At 40.2% G+C, this 17,297-nt stretch overlaps 2 protein-coding genes and 1 long non-coding RNA gene across 4 annotated transcripts; 1 reads left to right on the forward strand and 2 right to left on the reverse strand.

Annotated features, from left to right (window-relative positions):
• Window positions 1-3,681: 3,681 nt before the first annotated feature.
• Window positions 3,682-11,649, forward strand: LOC122979401 (zinc finger and BTB domain-containing protein 5). Of its 2 annotated transcripts, none has more exons than XM_044346808.1 (4): window positions 3,682-4,050; window positions 5,602-5,815; window positions 5,967-6,815; window positions 6,951-11,649. In XM_044346808.1, the coding sequence occupies exons 1-4, from the start codon at window positions 4,019-4,021 to the stop codon at window positions 8,100-8,102; spliced, it is 2,247 nt and encodes a 748-aa protein (XP_044202743.1). In that variant the 5' UTR covers window positions 3,682-4,018; the 3' UTR covers window positions 8,103-11,649. The 2 variants fall into 2 exon arrangements, with proteins under 2 accessions (XP_044202743.1, XP_044202744.1); XM_044346809.1 differs by lacking the exon at window positions 3,682-4,050 and adding an exon at window positions 4,454-4,535.
• Window positions 3,733-4,327, reverse strand: LOC122979403. Its single transcript, XR_006402848.1, has 2 exons — window positions 4,236-4,327; window positions 3,733-4,074 (listed from the first exon to the last, which is right to left on the reverse strand). It is a non-coding gene; the product is annotated as an uncharacterized LOC122979403 (long non-coding RNA).
• A 6-nt stretch (window positions 11,650-11,655) lies between the features above and the next one.
• Window positions 11,656-15,304, reverse strand: grhprb (glyoxylate reductase/hydroxypyruvate reductase b). Its single transcript, XM_044346810.1, has 9 exons — window positions 14,998-15,304; window positions 14,406-14,539; window positions 14,240-14,312; window positions 13,697-13,813; window positions 13,497-13,585; window positions 13,286-13,390; window positions 12,860-12,995; window positions 12,594-12,724; window positions 11,656-11,992 (listed from the first exon to the last, which is right to left on the reverse strand). The coding sequence occupies exons 1-9, from the start codon at window positions 15,168-15,170 to the stop codon at window positions 11,871-11,873; spliced, it is 1,080 nt and encodes a 359-aa protein (XP_044202745.1). The 5' UTR covers window positions 15,171-15,304; the 3' UTR covers window positions 11,656-11,870.
• Window positions 15,305-17,297: the final 1,993 nt, after the last annotated feature.

Raw genomic sequence — 17,297 nt, forward strand, 5'->3', positions numbered from 1 at the left:
AATAACCCCTTCCCACTCATTACCCACTCAGTTATAACTTCTCTATTTTTCAGGTGTAAACTAACTTAAAAGCTTCTCTCAAAGCTGCAGCACACCTCCAGAAACTCCCACAGCACCCAGAAATCTCCTTGCTGCATCTACAATTATGTCAATTTTTCTCAGATTTTCTTTCTACTCCAGCAGTATAGTTAATTACCATTGCCAAAAAAGCCAAAAAACTTCACCTGATCCTTACACAAACAAAACTCATCATGTTTACCGACTGATTTGTCCTCCTTAACTTCTTATCTCACATCACAATATTTCTTACTTCTTTCTCATGCTTGAGTCTCTTCTTAGATCTAACCCTAATTATTTTGGCCTCCCTGGCCTCTGTTTTGACAGAAAGCCTCCCACGCTGCATGATTCCCTTTGCAAAGAGGACACTCGTCTTTCCCACACTCTCCTTTGCAATAGGTCTCCCCACACTTACCACATGTGGCAAAATCCCTCCTACATACAAACAAACTATGACTATATTCGGGAACATACCGGGTACGACATGTGATCCATGAATACTATTAGGCAAGTTCTTCAAATCGAAGTGAAGCATAACAGATTTAAATCACAACATTTCTTATATACTTCCTCATGCGTAAGCCTCCTCTTAGATCTAACCGTGATTATTTCTGCATGATTCCCTTTACAAAGATACTCTGCTTTGGATCCCTTTCATGGTCTCTTTCACAATCAGATTCCTGACATCCACCGCATGTTGCAAACTCACTTCTACTCATACACAAACTATGAGCAAGTTTCCAACAATTCTTGCACTGCAAAGGTTTGGGAACATACTGGCTTACTGGGTATGATGTGTGGTCCAAAAACACTATCAGGCAGGTGCTTCAAGTTAAAGTGAAGCATAACAGATTTAGTCTCATACTTTTTATTAACTACTTCGTCACACCTCTTAATTCTATATCTCTCTGTTACCCCTTTACACTCTTTAAATCTCCTTGCGTCCACTCTGCAAGCGACTCCATCAACAACTACTTTTATCGGAACTTTCTTGCTGAATGGAAAACATGCCACTGGGTACATATCCATCCCAGAACCCAACACCCAAAGATTTTCAAGTCTTTTTCCATCTGTATCTTTGACATACATTTGACGACTATCATGCTGGAGCGTTTAATGTCGATCAGTTTAACTTTGCCCACTTCAAAGTGCATAACATACAAACTCTACTCCAAATGACAAAAAATATATAAATAATAAAATATATCACAATAATAGTAAAAACATATATTTACCAAGAAAGTGAAATAACAAATAACTTATCCGTGTTCAGGGAACTCATTAAATAACTATAAATGAAACCAAAAACAAACAAAAAACCCTCAGAACACAATAATGTACATACTCCATTCAGTCTGAAAGAATCTAAACTAAATTCTATCAACAATCCATGTATGTTAGTGGAGGACACAGGTTTACTCATTAACATGCTGTAAATAATATAATAAAATAATAATAACCCCTTCCCAGCCATTACCCATTCTGCTATAACGTCTCAATTTTTCAGGTGTTTGAGAGAGATTAAAAGCTTCTCTCAACAGCTGCTGCCCTACTTTTCCAGAAACTCCCATAGTATCCAGAAGTCTCCTCACTGCATCTACAATTATGTCAATTTTCCCAGATTATCTTTCTACTCCAGCAGTACTGTTATTTTTCATTTTTCATTGCCAAAAAGGCCAAAAAACATCCACCAGATCCTTAGAACAACAAAATTTGTCATGTTTTCTGACTAATGTGCCCCCTTAGCTTCTTATCTCACATCACAATATTACTTACATACTTCCTCATGCATAAGTTTCTTCTTAGATCTAACCCTGATTATTTCTGCCACCCTTACTCTGTTTGAACAGTTATAATCCCACACTACATGATTCCCTTTACAAAGAAGATACTCTGCTCTGGATCCCTCTCATGCTCTCTTTCACAATCAGACTCCTGGCATTTACCACATGTGGCAAACTCACTTCTACATATAAACAAACTATGACCAAACTTTCAACAATTCTTACACTGCAAAGGTTTGGGAACATACTGCCTTACTGGGTACGACAGGTGATCCAAGAACACTATCAGGAAGGTGCTTCAAATCAAAATGAAGCTTAACAGATTTTTTTTCATACTTTTCATTAACAACTTAATCACACCTCTTCATTCTATTGCTGTCTGTCACCCTTTACACTCCTTTACAATCTCCTTGCATCCACTCTGCATCAGACTCTGTCAATAACACCTTTTATCGGAGCTTTCTTGCTGAGTGGAAAACATGCTACTAGGTACATATCCATCCCCAAACCCAACACCAAGATTTTCAAGTCTTTTTCCATCTGTATCATTGACATATATTTGACGACTATTGAACCGGAGTGTTTAATGTTGATCAGTTTAACTTTGCCCACTTCATTATTAATCCATCTTCCCACAGTGTGCTTTTCTGACAAAGCTCCACATCCATCACCTTTGTTCAAACCCCGAATCTTAATTTTAACCATGTAGGTTTCTCTTTCATGTTCACTCTCACTATGACTCGATGAATCAGTTTTCTCTCTCTTTCTCTTCCTTGAGGCTCTCTCACTTCTAAGAAGCTATAATTGATGGGAAAAAAGCCACTTTGATTTAGACAGGCGGTCCGTTCAGGTAACTGCATGCAACTGCTTCTGTTCAACAGCTAACAAGCAATTTGCTGGTCTCTAGCCAGCTAACTTCAGCCTTGTCAGTTTGTGGCCAGGGCCTTGTTGTACTTCTTCTTACCTGCACTTTCGGAAGAAAGTCAAGGTAACATGAGTTAAAACTGGCTCTTTGAAATTACTGTCACAACCTAACAGTAATTTAATTTCTCATGGTCTCTTTCACAATCATTCTCCCCTCATTTACCACATATGGAAATCTCACTTCTACATATAAACAAACTATGACCAAACTTCCGGCAATTCTTGCACTGCAAAGGTTTGGGAAAATACTAGCTTACTGGGTATGACATGTGGTCCAAGAACACTATCAGGCCCCAAATCTATATTTCAGTAATGTAGTTTTTTTTCATGTTCACTCTCATTATGACTTGATGAATCAACTTTTTTTCCCTCTTCCTTGAGGCTCCCCTGCTTCTAACTTCAAAATTCTCATCTTCCATTTCCCCTATCCACATTGATAGTATCCATAAGGGCTGAAATCCGTTTGTATACATGTAACTTTGTCACTGTTTTTGGATAACTATCCTGCCAGCTGATAGATAGTTGGCCCATGTTATAAATATAATTTAGAGACATGCATTTTGTAATTGAATTACTTTGTAAAGTAACTGCATTACCATTAGAAGGTTTCGATTTTATATTATAAATATTAGTATTCCTATTAGAAAGATGTTTTTTATCTGAATATATCAACAAGCATATAAACATATTCAGCACCTTGATCAAAGTACATAACATAGAAACTCTACTCCAAATTCCAAAAAAAATATATAAATAAGAAACAAAAAAAATGTATTTACAAAGAAAACAAACAAAAACAAACAAAAAACAAACAACAACAACAAAAATCATAACACAACAATGTACTACATTCAGTCTAAAATAATCTATAAATTCTATCAACAATACATGTATATTAGTGGAGGACATAGGTTTACTCATTAAAATACTGTAAATAATATAATAATAAAAATAATATTCAGTAAAACACAGTTTTTGTTACAGTTTTATTGAAAATAAATTCCTGTATATCAGTCCAAAACTTAGCTGATCATTGGCGATCATAAAATAAATGAATAACATATATGAGAAGATACTTGAGTTGATAGATGAGTTTCCTCAAAGTGAGAGATGGAGTGAGATCATCTGGTGAAAATGGGTGAGTTAACTATCTTGCCGTTGTCTATAATCTTTGCACACGTTGGCTGTGAGGTTGCAGCAGCGATACCGTGTGGCCGGACAGCGGAACTGCAGTCTTTCACCCCGGCGAGGTCATGGACATGGAAGTGAAGCACAGCGCCACCCTGTGAGTCTGGCTGGAAAAACCCGTCTGAGGGGGGTACATTATTAGAAATTACAGCACATGAACGTTATTCCGGTATATATTTGACAGTCGGTATCTGTTTTACCAACGGTTTTTATTGGTAACTTGTTCCTTTGGGGGCGAAACTGACAGTTTGCTCCGCTGTTGTAGACAAACAGTTAACTTACCGTTGGTGAAGACCCATCACTGCTCAGCTGCTTTTTCTTCCCCACAGCCCACAGACTGACCCCCCGGGGGGACGTGGAGCATAGCTGCAGACATGTTAGCAAGCGATAGCTACAATCGATGGAAGAAAGAAACTTTGATTTAGACAGGCGTACCGTCCAGGTAACCGTATGCGACTGCTTCTGTTCAACAGCTAACAAGCAATTTGCTGGTCTCTAGCCAGCTAACTTTAGCCTTGTCAGTTTGTGGCCAGGGCCTTGTTCTGCTTCTTCTTACCTGCGCTTTCGGGAAAAAAAATCAAGGTAACGTGAGTTAAAACTGGCTCTTTGAAATTACTGCCATAGCAACAGGATTCCGTGTTTGCTATGTTGCTATGTAGTTCATATAGCTAACTGGTCCAGTGTTAGCCAGTGCACTTTGACTTACTGGCTAGCTATTCAGTTAACATGTTAAGGTGATTACAGCGCAGAGAGCTCCACTATGTAGCTATTGTGTAATAAATGCAGTTGTAACGTTAATTATATATTTTATGCATAAGTTGACAATATATTTTAATTTTCAGTGGGGAGAGCCCACAGGAAAAAAGGCTCTTAATGAACATTAATTAATAATCTCACTGGATTTTCTTGTATTTCTTCCTCACACTCCACTAGCAACAGTACTGCTTTTGGTTGTTTTGTCCAAAATGACTAGAAATGCAAAATTATCAAACAAAATTATGACATGATGACCCACTTAAACCGCACCTTTACTCCACACACTACCTAACAACATAAACGTACAACTTTACAAAACTAAGCTTACAGATACAAACATAAATGTGCACGTTCACAAGACTAAGGTTGTAGACTCAAAACCTGTTTTCAACCACACCTTTTTGAATGATATAATATTTCATAGTCCCTGCCCTCATTTTAATCCTCTGTTATCATAAAAATGTGTAGGGCTGCAACTACCAATTATTATAATTATCAGTTAATCTGTTATTAGTTAGTAGACAAACTGATTGATCATTAAGTCTATAAAATGTCAGCAAATTCAAATCTTCAAGCTCTATGCTTCAAATGGCTTATTTTGCTCAACCAACAGCCCAAAACTCAAAAGATATTCAAAAACACAAAACAGAGTAAAGTAGCAAATTCTCACGTTTAATAAGATGTATGAAAGTAGCAAATGTTTGGTAGTTTTAGCTTGACAAAGACAATTTTGATCATTGTATAAATTATTATTCAGTGAAAACCGTTGTAGATGAATGTACCGTCAATTGACTAATCAGTTAAGTTTTACTGTCATTTGATTTTTCCCACCGCCTTTATTTACCCATCCCCATCCAAACCCCCTTTACCCTCTGCCTGCTTCTGTCTTTAGGGCCATGGATTTCCCGGGCCACTTTGAGCAGATCTTCCAGCAGCTAAACTATCAGCGTGTCCATGGTCAGCTGTGTGACTGTGTAATCGTGGTTGGCAGCCGACACTTCAAGGCCCACCGCTCAGTGCTGGCAGCCTGCAGCACCCACTTCAGAGCCCTGTTCTCCGTCGCAGAGGGAGACGCCAGCATGAATATGATCCAGCTGGACAGTGAGGTTAGGATCTTAATGATGTTGTTTAAAAGAGGGCGAGGATGATTATAAAACATGGAAAAGAGTGTGTAGAAGTGGTAATCTTTCAGTAAAAACTACTGACATGTCTTAAATTCTGTCTTGCTACTGTTTCAAATATTGTGTGTGTTTGCAGGTGGTGACAGCTGAAGCTTTTGCTGCTCTGGTGGACATGATGTACACTTCAACACTGATGTTGGGGGAGAGCAATGTGATGGACATCCTCCTTGCAGCCTCGCATCTGCACCTCAACAATGTAGTCAAGGCCTGTAAACACTACCTGACCACGCGCACGCTGCCTATGTCCCCCTCATCTGACAGACCCACCCACCACCACCCGCAGCAGGAGCAGCAGAGGCACAGGCAGCAGCAGCAAGTAACGGAGTTAGCAGTGAACCCTTCTCTAGCCGCTAACACCAATCTCGCTGCAAATTCTGCGACATCGAAGTTGCAGCGCTCTTTCATGCTGCAGCAGCTGGGGCTCAGCTTGGTGAGCTCTGCTTTAGGTGGGATGGAGGAGGATGGGGTTGGAAATGTCGTTGGCAGCAGAACCGTGGAGCAGAGAGCCTCCTTCCCTATCCGACGCTTCCATAAACGTAAGCCCTCTCTGGCCCTGGGCCTGTCAGAAGAGAGACCCAGGCAGAGGCAGCGCCCCTCTGCTCCTAACCTGGCATTGTTAGGAGAAGACGGAGTGAACGCAGAGCGAGAGGAAGGAGCACTACTCTCCCCGGATTCCCACAAGATGGGGGATGAAATCAAATTGGATGCTGCAGTTACTGGCCGAGTAGGTGTGTCCCAAGATGACCCTCAAATGCCCAGCCAGTCCGACAGTGGGCACTGTGAAGGGGAGGACTTGGGGAGAATGCAGGGAGGGATGGGGAAGGTGGAGGACGTGGAGGACATGGAAGACAGGGACCACCAGGACAACAGAGCGGGGGTGAAGATCAAATCAGGAACAGAGGAGGAGGACGCCGAAGAACAGAAGGTAAAGATTTGTTGTTTGTGGAAAAGTAACTAACTCTCATTGTCTGGTCTTCACAAAATCATTTTATACATCACACACACACACACAAAGCCCTTTCTAGTTTAGTCTAGTAAAGCTCTCCTTTGCTCTACGCAGGTGGTGGTTAAACGAGAGCCGCTAAGCTCACCTGAGCCAACCGATGAAATCAGTGACGTGACATCGCAGGCTGAAGGCAGTGACCCGGCTGAGCCCGGGGGCCAGGAGGAGGAGAAGGTGGAGCTGAGCCCGGAGAGCAGCGACCGCAGCTTCACCTCTGAAACTCAGCCCAGTTCTGACTCTCTGCTGCAGCCCAGCTCCCAGCTCCTCCATAAGAGCAGCATGGGAGGAGGTGGCGGAGTCGTAGGAGGTTTTGGGTGTAATAATGGATTGAACAGCAAACCCGGTTTCAGCATTTCTAGCTTCCTCGGCCCTAAGGATTTTGGAAGTGGTGATGCAGGGTTGATCGGTGGAGAGGATGACCTCCCTAACACAACAACTGGTGACACAGTTGCACATCACTTCCTGCTGAGACAGGAAACTGCTGAGCCGGCTGGCTCTGCCTCTTCCTCTCTTCTGCAGTCAGGTCCGCACAGTGGCGAGAGTCGCAACACTTTTGGAAATAACCTACAGGCTGATTCTCTGTTCCTTCGTCCACTGCATGACGGTTTGGGGAACCCCAGAGGAAGTGGGGGAAGTGGAGGGGTTGATCCATTTGGTTTGGACTTCCAGCGCTCCAGTCTGGGGCTTCACTCGCTGGGGCGACCCTCACGAGGAGCTGGAGGAGCTGCCGCCACCACTCTGGGTTATCCAGGCTACAGACGTATTGCTCCAAAAATGACAGGTAACATGGGAGGAGAAGAAGGAGTAGGTGGTGTTCTCCAGGATGCTGCCTCTTCCTCGTCAAGTCTGGTGAGTCCCCTTCTCCTCAACGAGAGCGGTGGGTATGAGATGAACAGTGGCAGGCCCACCTCCCTCCCACCCCACCTGACCCGAGCTTCAGCAGATGTCCTATCCAAGTGCAAGAAGGCTCTATCGGAGCACAATGTCTTGGTGGTCGAGGGAGCTCGGAAATACGCCTGTAAAATCTGCTGCAAAACCTTCCTCACCCTGACAGACTGCAAGAAACACATCCGCGTCCACACAGGAGAGAAGCCCTACGCGTGTCTCAAATGTGGAAAGCGCTTCAGCCAGTCCTCTCACCTGTACAAGCATTCCAAGACCACCTGTCTACGCTGGCAGAACAGTAACATGTCCAACGCACTGCTGTAGGACCAAGTGGGGGCGAAAGGATGAATATACAGGGAATCAGTGATAGGCTGAATCCAATTATACTGCATTTTTGTTTGCCAGTTTTCCCTGATTTAAAGTCCCAAAAGTATTTTGATTTTTCTGAAGTTGTGTCGGAGCAGCTGTTCGGTCCAAACTAATCAGTCCTGATCACAGACCAAAGACAGGGATGATAATGTAATCATACAGTTTCTTTTCCAGGAGATACAGACACCATCAAGTCAAAGTTATAGTAAATACATTTTGCTTATAACAAGATTAGAGAGATGTAGAACAAAAACGCCTCATTTATTATTGCTGTGGATTCATTATAGAGCACCACAGATAAACACTGTATACTCTCCTTTAGTATCATGTAGTGATACGAGTATGAGGATTTTCCAGTAGTGTCAGTACATGCTGCCCTTGGACTTTGCACAGTGTGACCGGGTCCAGTCGAGGCTCGGCCTTTAAAGCTGCCACACTGTTGGCTATATTGTGTTTTTAACAAGTGAAGTGAAATTTAGATCCGTTGAAGTATATATAGTTTGTTGTTATGGAAGCGAATTTGCTTCAGTCATTGTAACACTCAATCTGAGTGTGTGCAGATAATGGCAGCTGCAGATAACATGTAAAATATTGTGCTTATGTGTAGATTTTTCATTGCACATTTGGAAAACTTGTAGCAGCATCTCACATCAGACTGTTGATTCATCCTAACTGTGCATACTGGCTGTGCCTTGTTCTGTGCAAGGGTAGTCAAATACATAAAGTAATTCAGATATGGATGCCAGATATATTGCCTCTAAGAAGTACATCCTCTATCCTGTGAGACAGGACTAGCTAAAGCTGAAATTAGTAACTTTCTGCAAGAGTATCTAGTGTTGCAGTGATAATGTGATCAACTGGCCGGGTCACATATACGTGATTCTTATGTTTACTGAAGTAAAAAAAAAAAAAGTAGAGGCATTGTTAACCAGGACAGGAGCAACCAAAAAAAATAGTTCAACATTTCTCAGTAGTTGATTATAAATATTCACGCATATTCGACTACTAAATCAAGTAAAGTCAAATTGTTGTGAGATATTTGACCTCTTCTGTTGCCATTTAGTCCAACCACCTATGAATTACCATCATTGGTCGTGTTGCTGAGCTCAGTTAGAGTTGAGAATATGTAAAATAATTCAGTTTGCACTGATGGGACCATCTCACTTCATGTGACTATGGGAATAAATGTCTTGCTTTTGTTACATTTATACCTGTAGTTTGTAAGTACAAGTATTGGATAAATGGGAAGCTTTGAATTGCTCTTTCATGCTCTTACCCAATTAGTGTTTGCCAGACAGAGCTGTTAACCTTAGAAGGAAGTTGCATTGTTTAAGGAAGTCAAAAAATGCACAATGATTCAGTTGGCATCATCTGCACTGACTTGGCCTTGAAGTCTTTTGTTGTGAAAACTAATATAACATAACACTGCAGTATAATGCCATGCGAGATAACGCCTTCACAGGAAAATGCATTGTAAATGCACCTTATTTTGTGTCATTATGTGCAAAACTTACAATTTGTTTTTTTTATGTTTAGAAGTTATGGCATTAAAGCAACTTCTCAGTGGTTATTGACTGGGAGTGCCCACAACAAGTTCAGCTGTGGCCAATAAGTTTACTGACCATCTGTGTACAGTGTGTGTGTGTGTGTGTGTGTGTGTGTGTGTGTGTGTGTGTGTGTGTGGGTGTGTGTGTTTGTTTGTGTTTAAAGGGCAATGAAGTCGTCTACAATTTATCCATGTTTTAGAATATATCTTCTGTGGTCAGCTGTGTGTTTGTTTTTGTTTGGGTAGATGGATGGGTTGTTACACAGGCGAGTGTTGTTCAGAAAAACAAAAAATCCTTTCCCTGTTCAGTGACAGTTCTATTCTTTATTGACAATCAATAAAAAGATCTTTGAAAGAAAGGGCAGTTAAGTCGTGCTGAGAGGCAGAAAATTGTCTACAGCTTGTTGAGGTTGGTGTGGGTTGAAAAGTGCTTCAGAAATGTAAATATTGCACATTTGTGTTTGGTGTCATTTTTCTCTTGGAGAGGAGACAAAACAACTCATGAAGAAGAAGTAAACATTGTCTATAAGTTTGCTACTGTACTTGATATCAGTGCTTTATACATGTGTCTTATACATCTAATGTTGCATCTGTTACAAAAGCACTTAGACAAATCATTCTTTTTGTATAACCAATATGTTTACTGGAATGTTGAACTATGTGAAAACATTGCTGTATTGCAATTATCCAACTCTACCAGCTCTCAAGGGTATGTAGCCAACAGTTTTAGCATTTTAGCATCTGTTCCTCTCAGTGGATGAATCATTGTACAGGATAGACTGTAGAATTTATCATATATCATTGAATTTAGGGAAACATTTGACATGTTCATGTTTCATAATTTAAAAAAAACAATGAAGGATTTCTTGTCAATTTTTGTTTTAATTTGTTTTTATGTATCTAGGGTGTCTGTGAATACTTTTGACTAGTTTTGCAAGGCTCATAAAAAACAAACATGCTGAGAAGGAATCCAAATTTGCAGTTTTTAGGGGAAAAATACAGCAAATCTAGAATATGAATGAATTTTACATCAACCCAGTTTGGGATGCCTGACCTACTACAGGTTGTAAAGAAGAGCAGCTTCATCAGTAGACAGTTGGTTAATTGAAATCAATATTCATGCAGTGTTGTAAAGTCCTGTTTAAGTGAACCAAAATGAAAAAACACTGTAAATACATGTTTGCCTTTTTGTATACATTAATTGCTTGCTGTATTGTGTCACCTAACACTGTCAATGAGAATCACATGGTCATTGCTTCCATAGTCGGCACCTTAATGTACTGTAGAGTCATTACACTGTTAGTCTGTACAAAATGACGGATTTATTTGACACATATGTTAATGGGTAATTTTGACTTTTTACTTCATAGAAAAATAATTGCCTTGTAAGACGTTCTCCCTGTAAACATAAGCTAACCTGTTTGCCCTTGTTCACCAGTAATTAACAGTAAAGTCGTTTAAAGCTCGGCAACTGATGGTTAAACCTCAAATCTGACTTCTGTTCCTGTGTGTTGCCTACTCTTATTCAGCTTCCCCTCTCATTATGGAGCTGTGATATCCTTTTGAGATGTAATCCTCCAAAATGGCTTCCCTGTCTCACACAGTGGCCTGTTAAGAATTATTATGGTGCTGTCTTCTAATGCTGTTGCATAAACAGTTAATGTGAATCTCTGAAAAATGCACTGTATTACCCCTGTTCAGATATGCCAAAATATTTTTGAAAAGTATATAGAAGATGATTAAAGTCCCTGCCTTGCGCCTTGTAGCTTGAAAAGCTGGGCTTTTGATGATAAAATGCCAAAACTGAAAGATTTCTGTGTTGTTTTCTTTCCTGTATAACTAACATATTGTAACCACAAGAGGACTAAATGTTTGTCTCTGTACTGTTGAAGGCTATGAAGATTGTATAGTATATTCAGTTGTTGTATAGACTGATTAAAAAGACAATGAACTTCATTTTTGTTGCTGATGACATTTTTTTTATGAGGTAGCATAGAGATGATACAAGAATAAGACAGAATTGAATGTTGTTATTGATGTTGAGTTGACTGAAGAGTTAGAAATAAAGGAAATAAGGAAACATACCATTAAAAAAGAAAAGTTTTATCTCAATCCCCAAAGAAAAGCAATTTGGTGTGTGAGTTCAACTGATGGTCCAGTATTCAGCCAGTTTTCTCTCACAGCTTGAGCTCTTTGATCATTGGTTTACCCTGCAGGCCAAGCAGGAGGTTGTTTGCTGCCAGGGCAGACATAGCATTACGGGTAGTATAGGAGGCACTAGCAATATGGGGTAGAATCACTGTGGGAAGAGGGAACATAAGACAAGTGATAGGCCGTGAGAGTTGAACATGCTGATTATGAAATGGCATAAATATGTTACTTTAAAAATATCAAGGCAGTTTAAGGATAAATCTGGAGATACTCTGTGTTTCTCTTAATCTTAAAAAAACCCATGGATAGACCAAAATCAGCTATGACTTGATAAAACAAGTGTTTGTATGAGTGGCCAAAGCCTGCTATAGCTCATTTGTCTGTGCTGTAGACCTCGATTGTTGTCTTAAAACTAATAAAAACATATCCATGAGCCACACTATTGTACTGGATGACATGTTCCTCCCACAGTCTCAGTCCAATATACATTGTCCTGCTACTGGAAATAATCAGAGCAGCAGCTGATAATAAAAAAAACAAAAAACAAAGCTGCAGTGCCCAGAACCAATACTCTTGGGACTGAGATCCAAAGACAAGCTGAGGAAGTCAAAAAGTAGAGAGACACAAACTAACGCAATGTTGGTTTTAGTCTTTTCATGGAATTTGTTGACAATGTGAAAACACAGAATACCACCAGCCTCATCCTTTAAAGGTGTTACTGGGTTTAGGTTGACGTCTGGCAGACTCACCACAGTTTTTGAGGGTAAACAGTGGATGGCTGGTGGGCAGGGGCTCGGGGACAGTGACATCTAGTCCGGCGCCTGCAATCTGTCCAGTGGATAGAGCCTCATACAAGTCTTCCTGGTTTACCACCCCACCTCTGAAACAACAGAGAGACCAGAATTATAGAGAGACGGGAAAAGCACAAGTACTGTACCTCACACCTGCTAAAAAGTATTGAGACATGAACTACCGCATTGTGATAGCACTGTATATTTGTTTTAGTCGGGAGTACCTGCTTGTGTTGATGAAGATGGAGGTCTTTTTCATCTTGTGGAAGAGGTCCTTGTTGCAGATCTCCTTTGTCTCTGGTGTTAAAGCACAGCACACAGCCAGGAAATCTGACTGCTTTGCCAGCTCATCCATTGAGACTAGATTAAGGGAGAGGCACAGTGATATCATCACATGGCATGACAGGAAAAGGCTGTCTGAAAATTCTCACTTGAAAAAATGTCATTCACTTATATTTATAGTATTTAAACATTTCATAAATATTTTTGACTGAGATCAGGATTGAAAGGTCAAAAGAGATTAAATGACCTTTGCTTTTAATTAACTAGCACACCAAGTCCCCATCATCCGCCTTGTTGACATTGAAACCTTTGTGCACAAGTTGTAACAGAATAAAATATTTGGCATGAGTCATGAATCTGATTCTTACCATACTCTGCATTGATGGTGCTGGCCAGATCAGGCCTGGGGGCTGTGTCTGTGTAGATGAACTTTTTTACTTTAAAAGGTGCCAGACGCTCAGCGATAGCCACACCTTAGAGCACAAACACGCTATTGTAAGAGGCAACAAATTTACAGAAATGGCAGTTAATTAAAGGGTAATGTGCATGTATAGTCTGCAGTGTTTCAAATATACTCACCGATCCTCCCCAGGCCCAGGATACCCACTGTGCTGTTAGCCAGCTCATGTCCACACAGCCACAGAGTTCTCCATGTGCCCCAGCCACCACTGTAGGTGAGAGAAACACAAAAATGTCAGAAAGGCATCTAACCAATAACAGAAAAAACACAACCTGTGTTCTCAGTTCTCTAGTGTGAGTGTGTGTGTGTGTAACATTACGTCTTGGCTTCATGTGTGGCCTCTATGAGCCTCCTGGAGGTTGTGAGCAGCAGAGCCACAGTCAGCTCAGCCACAGCATCTGTCAGAACGTCAGGGGTATAACCCACACGGATCCCTCTGTGGAGGAACACACACAAACATCAAACACAACATTAGGAGCACTGTTTTTTTTCTATTGGTGGGGTCTCACAATTAGTTTTTTTATTTGACATACTAAGCAGACACATACAGACTTAATTAACTTTTTATAAATGTGTTTTAAAGCTAACATATATTGAATTTCTATGTGGTTACAGCATATTTCTAATTCTGAGGGCGTTACCCTCAGTAAGAAAATGAGACAATCCAAGTAAAAAATGGTGCAGTCTATATTGTCGTCATTCCTTCATTCTTGTCTCCAGAAGTCACATTTGTGGGCAAAAGGCAGAAGGGTAGTGACACACATTGCTTTCTGCCACTGTCACCTTTCTGATACTACCAAATGTCTGAATTTTTCAAGTCCTAAATACAGTGGCTGTAAGGCACAAGTACGATCAGAATCACCTTTTCTTCAGCTCCTCCAAAGTGAGATGGTCAAAACCCACAGACATGGTGCTGAGGACCTTCAGGTTTGGACCTGCAGGAGTATAACACATATACATACACATATATCTGAGAGGTTGTTCACTGTCCTGAGATCATTCAACAGATTCAAGGACTGTCTTCAGACCTGCAGCGTCCAACAATTCAGCATCAATCTTCTCTGTCAGCACACAGACCAGGCCATCAACACCTTTGACCTTCTGAAGCAGCTCCTTCCTGGGCACAGGGATGTCATCTGAGTCCCACAGCTCAAACTGCACCCTGGGAAAACAGAAACCATGACTGAGGATCCTAATCAAATCCCATGTTTCTTTATCATTCAAAGAAGGAAATTAATTCATTACAAAAAATACATATAAATGATACAAAAATACACAGTAAGAGACTGCACAGCGGACCAAAAGGGAGTCTTTCAGATATATAAAGGATCCTTAATAAAGATTAAATATCTTAAGCTATATCACATATACTGTAGGCCTTCATAGCTCTGCTGTGGGGGAACACCCTTTAGGCTAAACCAGTCTTATCTGACCAACCTAGGGGCAAACATCAGCCGTCCTGTTTACTCAAAAGTAAATGATGAACTTCAGAAAGCAGACTTTTAAAATTCCGAAAAGTATGAGTCAAATCAGCTACATTTTTCAATTAATTGGTCATACAGGATCATCTATATAAAAAATCATAAATTTTAAGCGACTTATCAGGAGACCATGACTCACTGTCCAGATTCACGGAGGATCTTCAGGCCCTCAGGGGGGATCTGTCTGGTGACATATACCCGTGGCAGGGTTGACATCTTCCTCTGCATGATGCTTGTTAGTCCCCCAGTGATATTCAAAGAATTAACAGCGACCTGCTGGAGCCGACGCAGTGCCATACGACTGCACCACATTGCCAAAGGAGAGTGAATCTATGGGCAGGTGTCCGAGAGATGGAAGTGGTACTTTGGAGTTCAGAGTCTGTTGTGTTCATGTGCATGATTTTGGCTCCAGTTCAGGGGGAGGTTCCTGTGTCTGTCTTTGACCAATATGATTAGAGGGAGGGTGTCTCTGAGGTCTGAAGTTGAGGGATACTGTCCCAGGCAAATGAATCACAAAATAACTGAATCAATCTTTGTTCAGATTCAGGATTAAGCCAAATTAGAGACTGATTACGCTTCAGACTAAGTGGGATTTAAAACACAGATACATGGACCTAATAAAGAAACACACACTGTTTCTTGTCCACTCTCTTATTCACAGACACAAGTTTTATACAAATTTAATAAAGACAGCAGTAGACTTTTGTTTTCCTTACATCATCACCCAGAATGAGCCAGTATGATGTAAATGTTTCACTTGGCTATTGACCTTTGTTTCTTTAAACAGTGAAGGTCTTGGACACTGTTTTGTATTGTCTGTTCCAACTCTCTGGCTGGAACTGGTTCAGCACTCTCTCTTGATCCAATTCTACGCAGTGCCATACAATGCTATACTGTTTTTTTAAATGCTACATATAGTTACATGTCACTGAAACAGTTGAGCACTGCTATTCAGCACAGATGCACATTGATACACATACATATAATAAAACAAAAATACATAAGCTTAATAAATAAAGAAAAGAAGCTGTTTTAAACTTAGAGACATTGAGCAGAGGTATAATTAAGAAGAAGAGAAGATACATGATGTTAAAGGTTTGGATTGTTTCTTTAGCTTTTTGATTAATTTCTGCAATTTATCACTGGTATTTTAAAATATTATTGGAAAAAATAAATAATGCTTTGCTTGGTGACAATTTAGTTTCATCAATAAAATATAATCCTATTAAGATAAGTAGCTTGATAAGTAGCCTGGTAAACAGAGTCCATTGTCTTTATTAATATTAAAAGAGTAGAGATATTGTTTACTCCATGATTGATTATCTTCAGATGGAAGGCTGGGCTACACCACCATCATCCAGAAAATTTTCTAAGATCTTGCAACCTTTTCTGCCCTGTTTTCAAAACTGGAAAAATGTCCATTAATGCCATTACTATGTACACTAGCTTTTTTCTTTTATTTGCCCATGATATTGAGGGGTTTTTACGTGAGGGACAGGCCTGTGGTAATTGTTTGCTTGCTGATTTGATTTAGTATGTATAAATCCTTTAAAAATATCTGAATAAAGAAAACATCCTGTTTTTAGATTGACATTTAAGGTTGCTTTGTCCTTAGAAAGTCCTGTAATTCATTTTGAAATACTTCCAAAAGTATACTATATCCCAAATGTTGTACTCAACATTAAACGATAGGTTCACAATTTTTCAAGTCTGTCTTAAAACAATAGTCAGGTGCTCATATGAACACTGAAAGAGGTTTTCCTAACTGTACTCATTCCTCCTGTTCATTCTGGCTAATAAAAGATCCCCTTCAAATGTGCCTTAAATGTAAAGGATGGGGGCCCAAATCCACAGTGTGTCCAAACAGTCATTTTGTGCAAAAATGCATTTAAAAGTTTATCTGAAGCTCATATGAGGCTTCAGCAGTCTGAGTCATATCAGTCATATAGTCTTTTAGCGTAAAATTCCCTCTTTGTGTTTCCTCTGACAGTGTTTCCCTGCTGAGCTGTGGTGGAAGTTTAGTAACAAAAAGAGGGACTTTGGCACTAAAAAGACTGTAACGTTGAGAGATATCTACTTGATTTGACTAATTTGGATGGCGTTGTATTAGCTTAGAAACACATTTAAATACATTTTTGCACAGATGGAGGCTTGTGGATTTTGTCCCTCATCACTTACAGTGTAAGTGCATTATGAAGGGATCTTCTAATGTTCAATATGAACAGGAAGAAAGATTACAGCAAGAAAATCATGTTTCGATGTTCATTTGGGCACCAAGACAGACTTAAAAAATGGTGAACCCGTCCTTTATGGTTGTTTCGTCCACAGAAAATCCTATAATTCAATCCAAAATACAGTCGACGACTTCCAAAAGTGTCAAAGATCTCAAATGTAGGACTCAACAGTAATGTGAAACTATTGGATGACCTTGATCATGTG

Source organism: Thunnus albacares, chromosome 3, assembly GCF_914725855.1.
Source record: "Thunnus albacares chromosome 3, fThuAlb1.1, whole genome shotgun sequence".
NCBI classification, from domain to species: Eukaryota; Metazoa; Chordata; class Actinopteri; order Scombriformes; family Scombridae; genus Thunnus; species Thunnus albacares.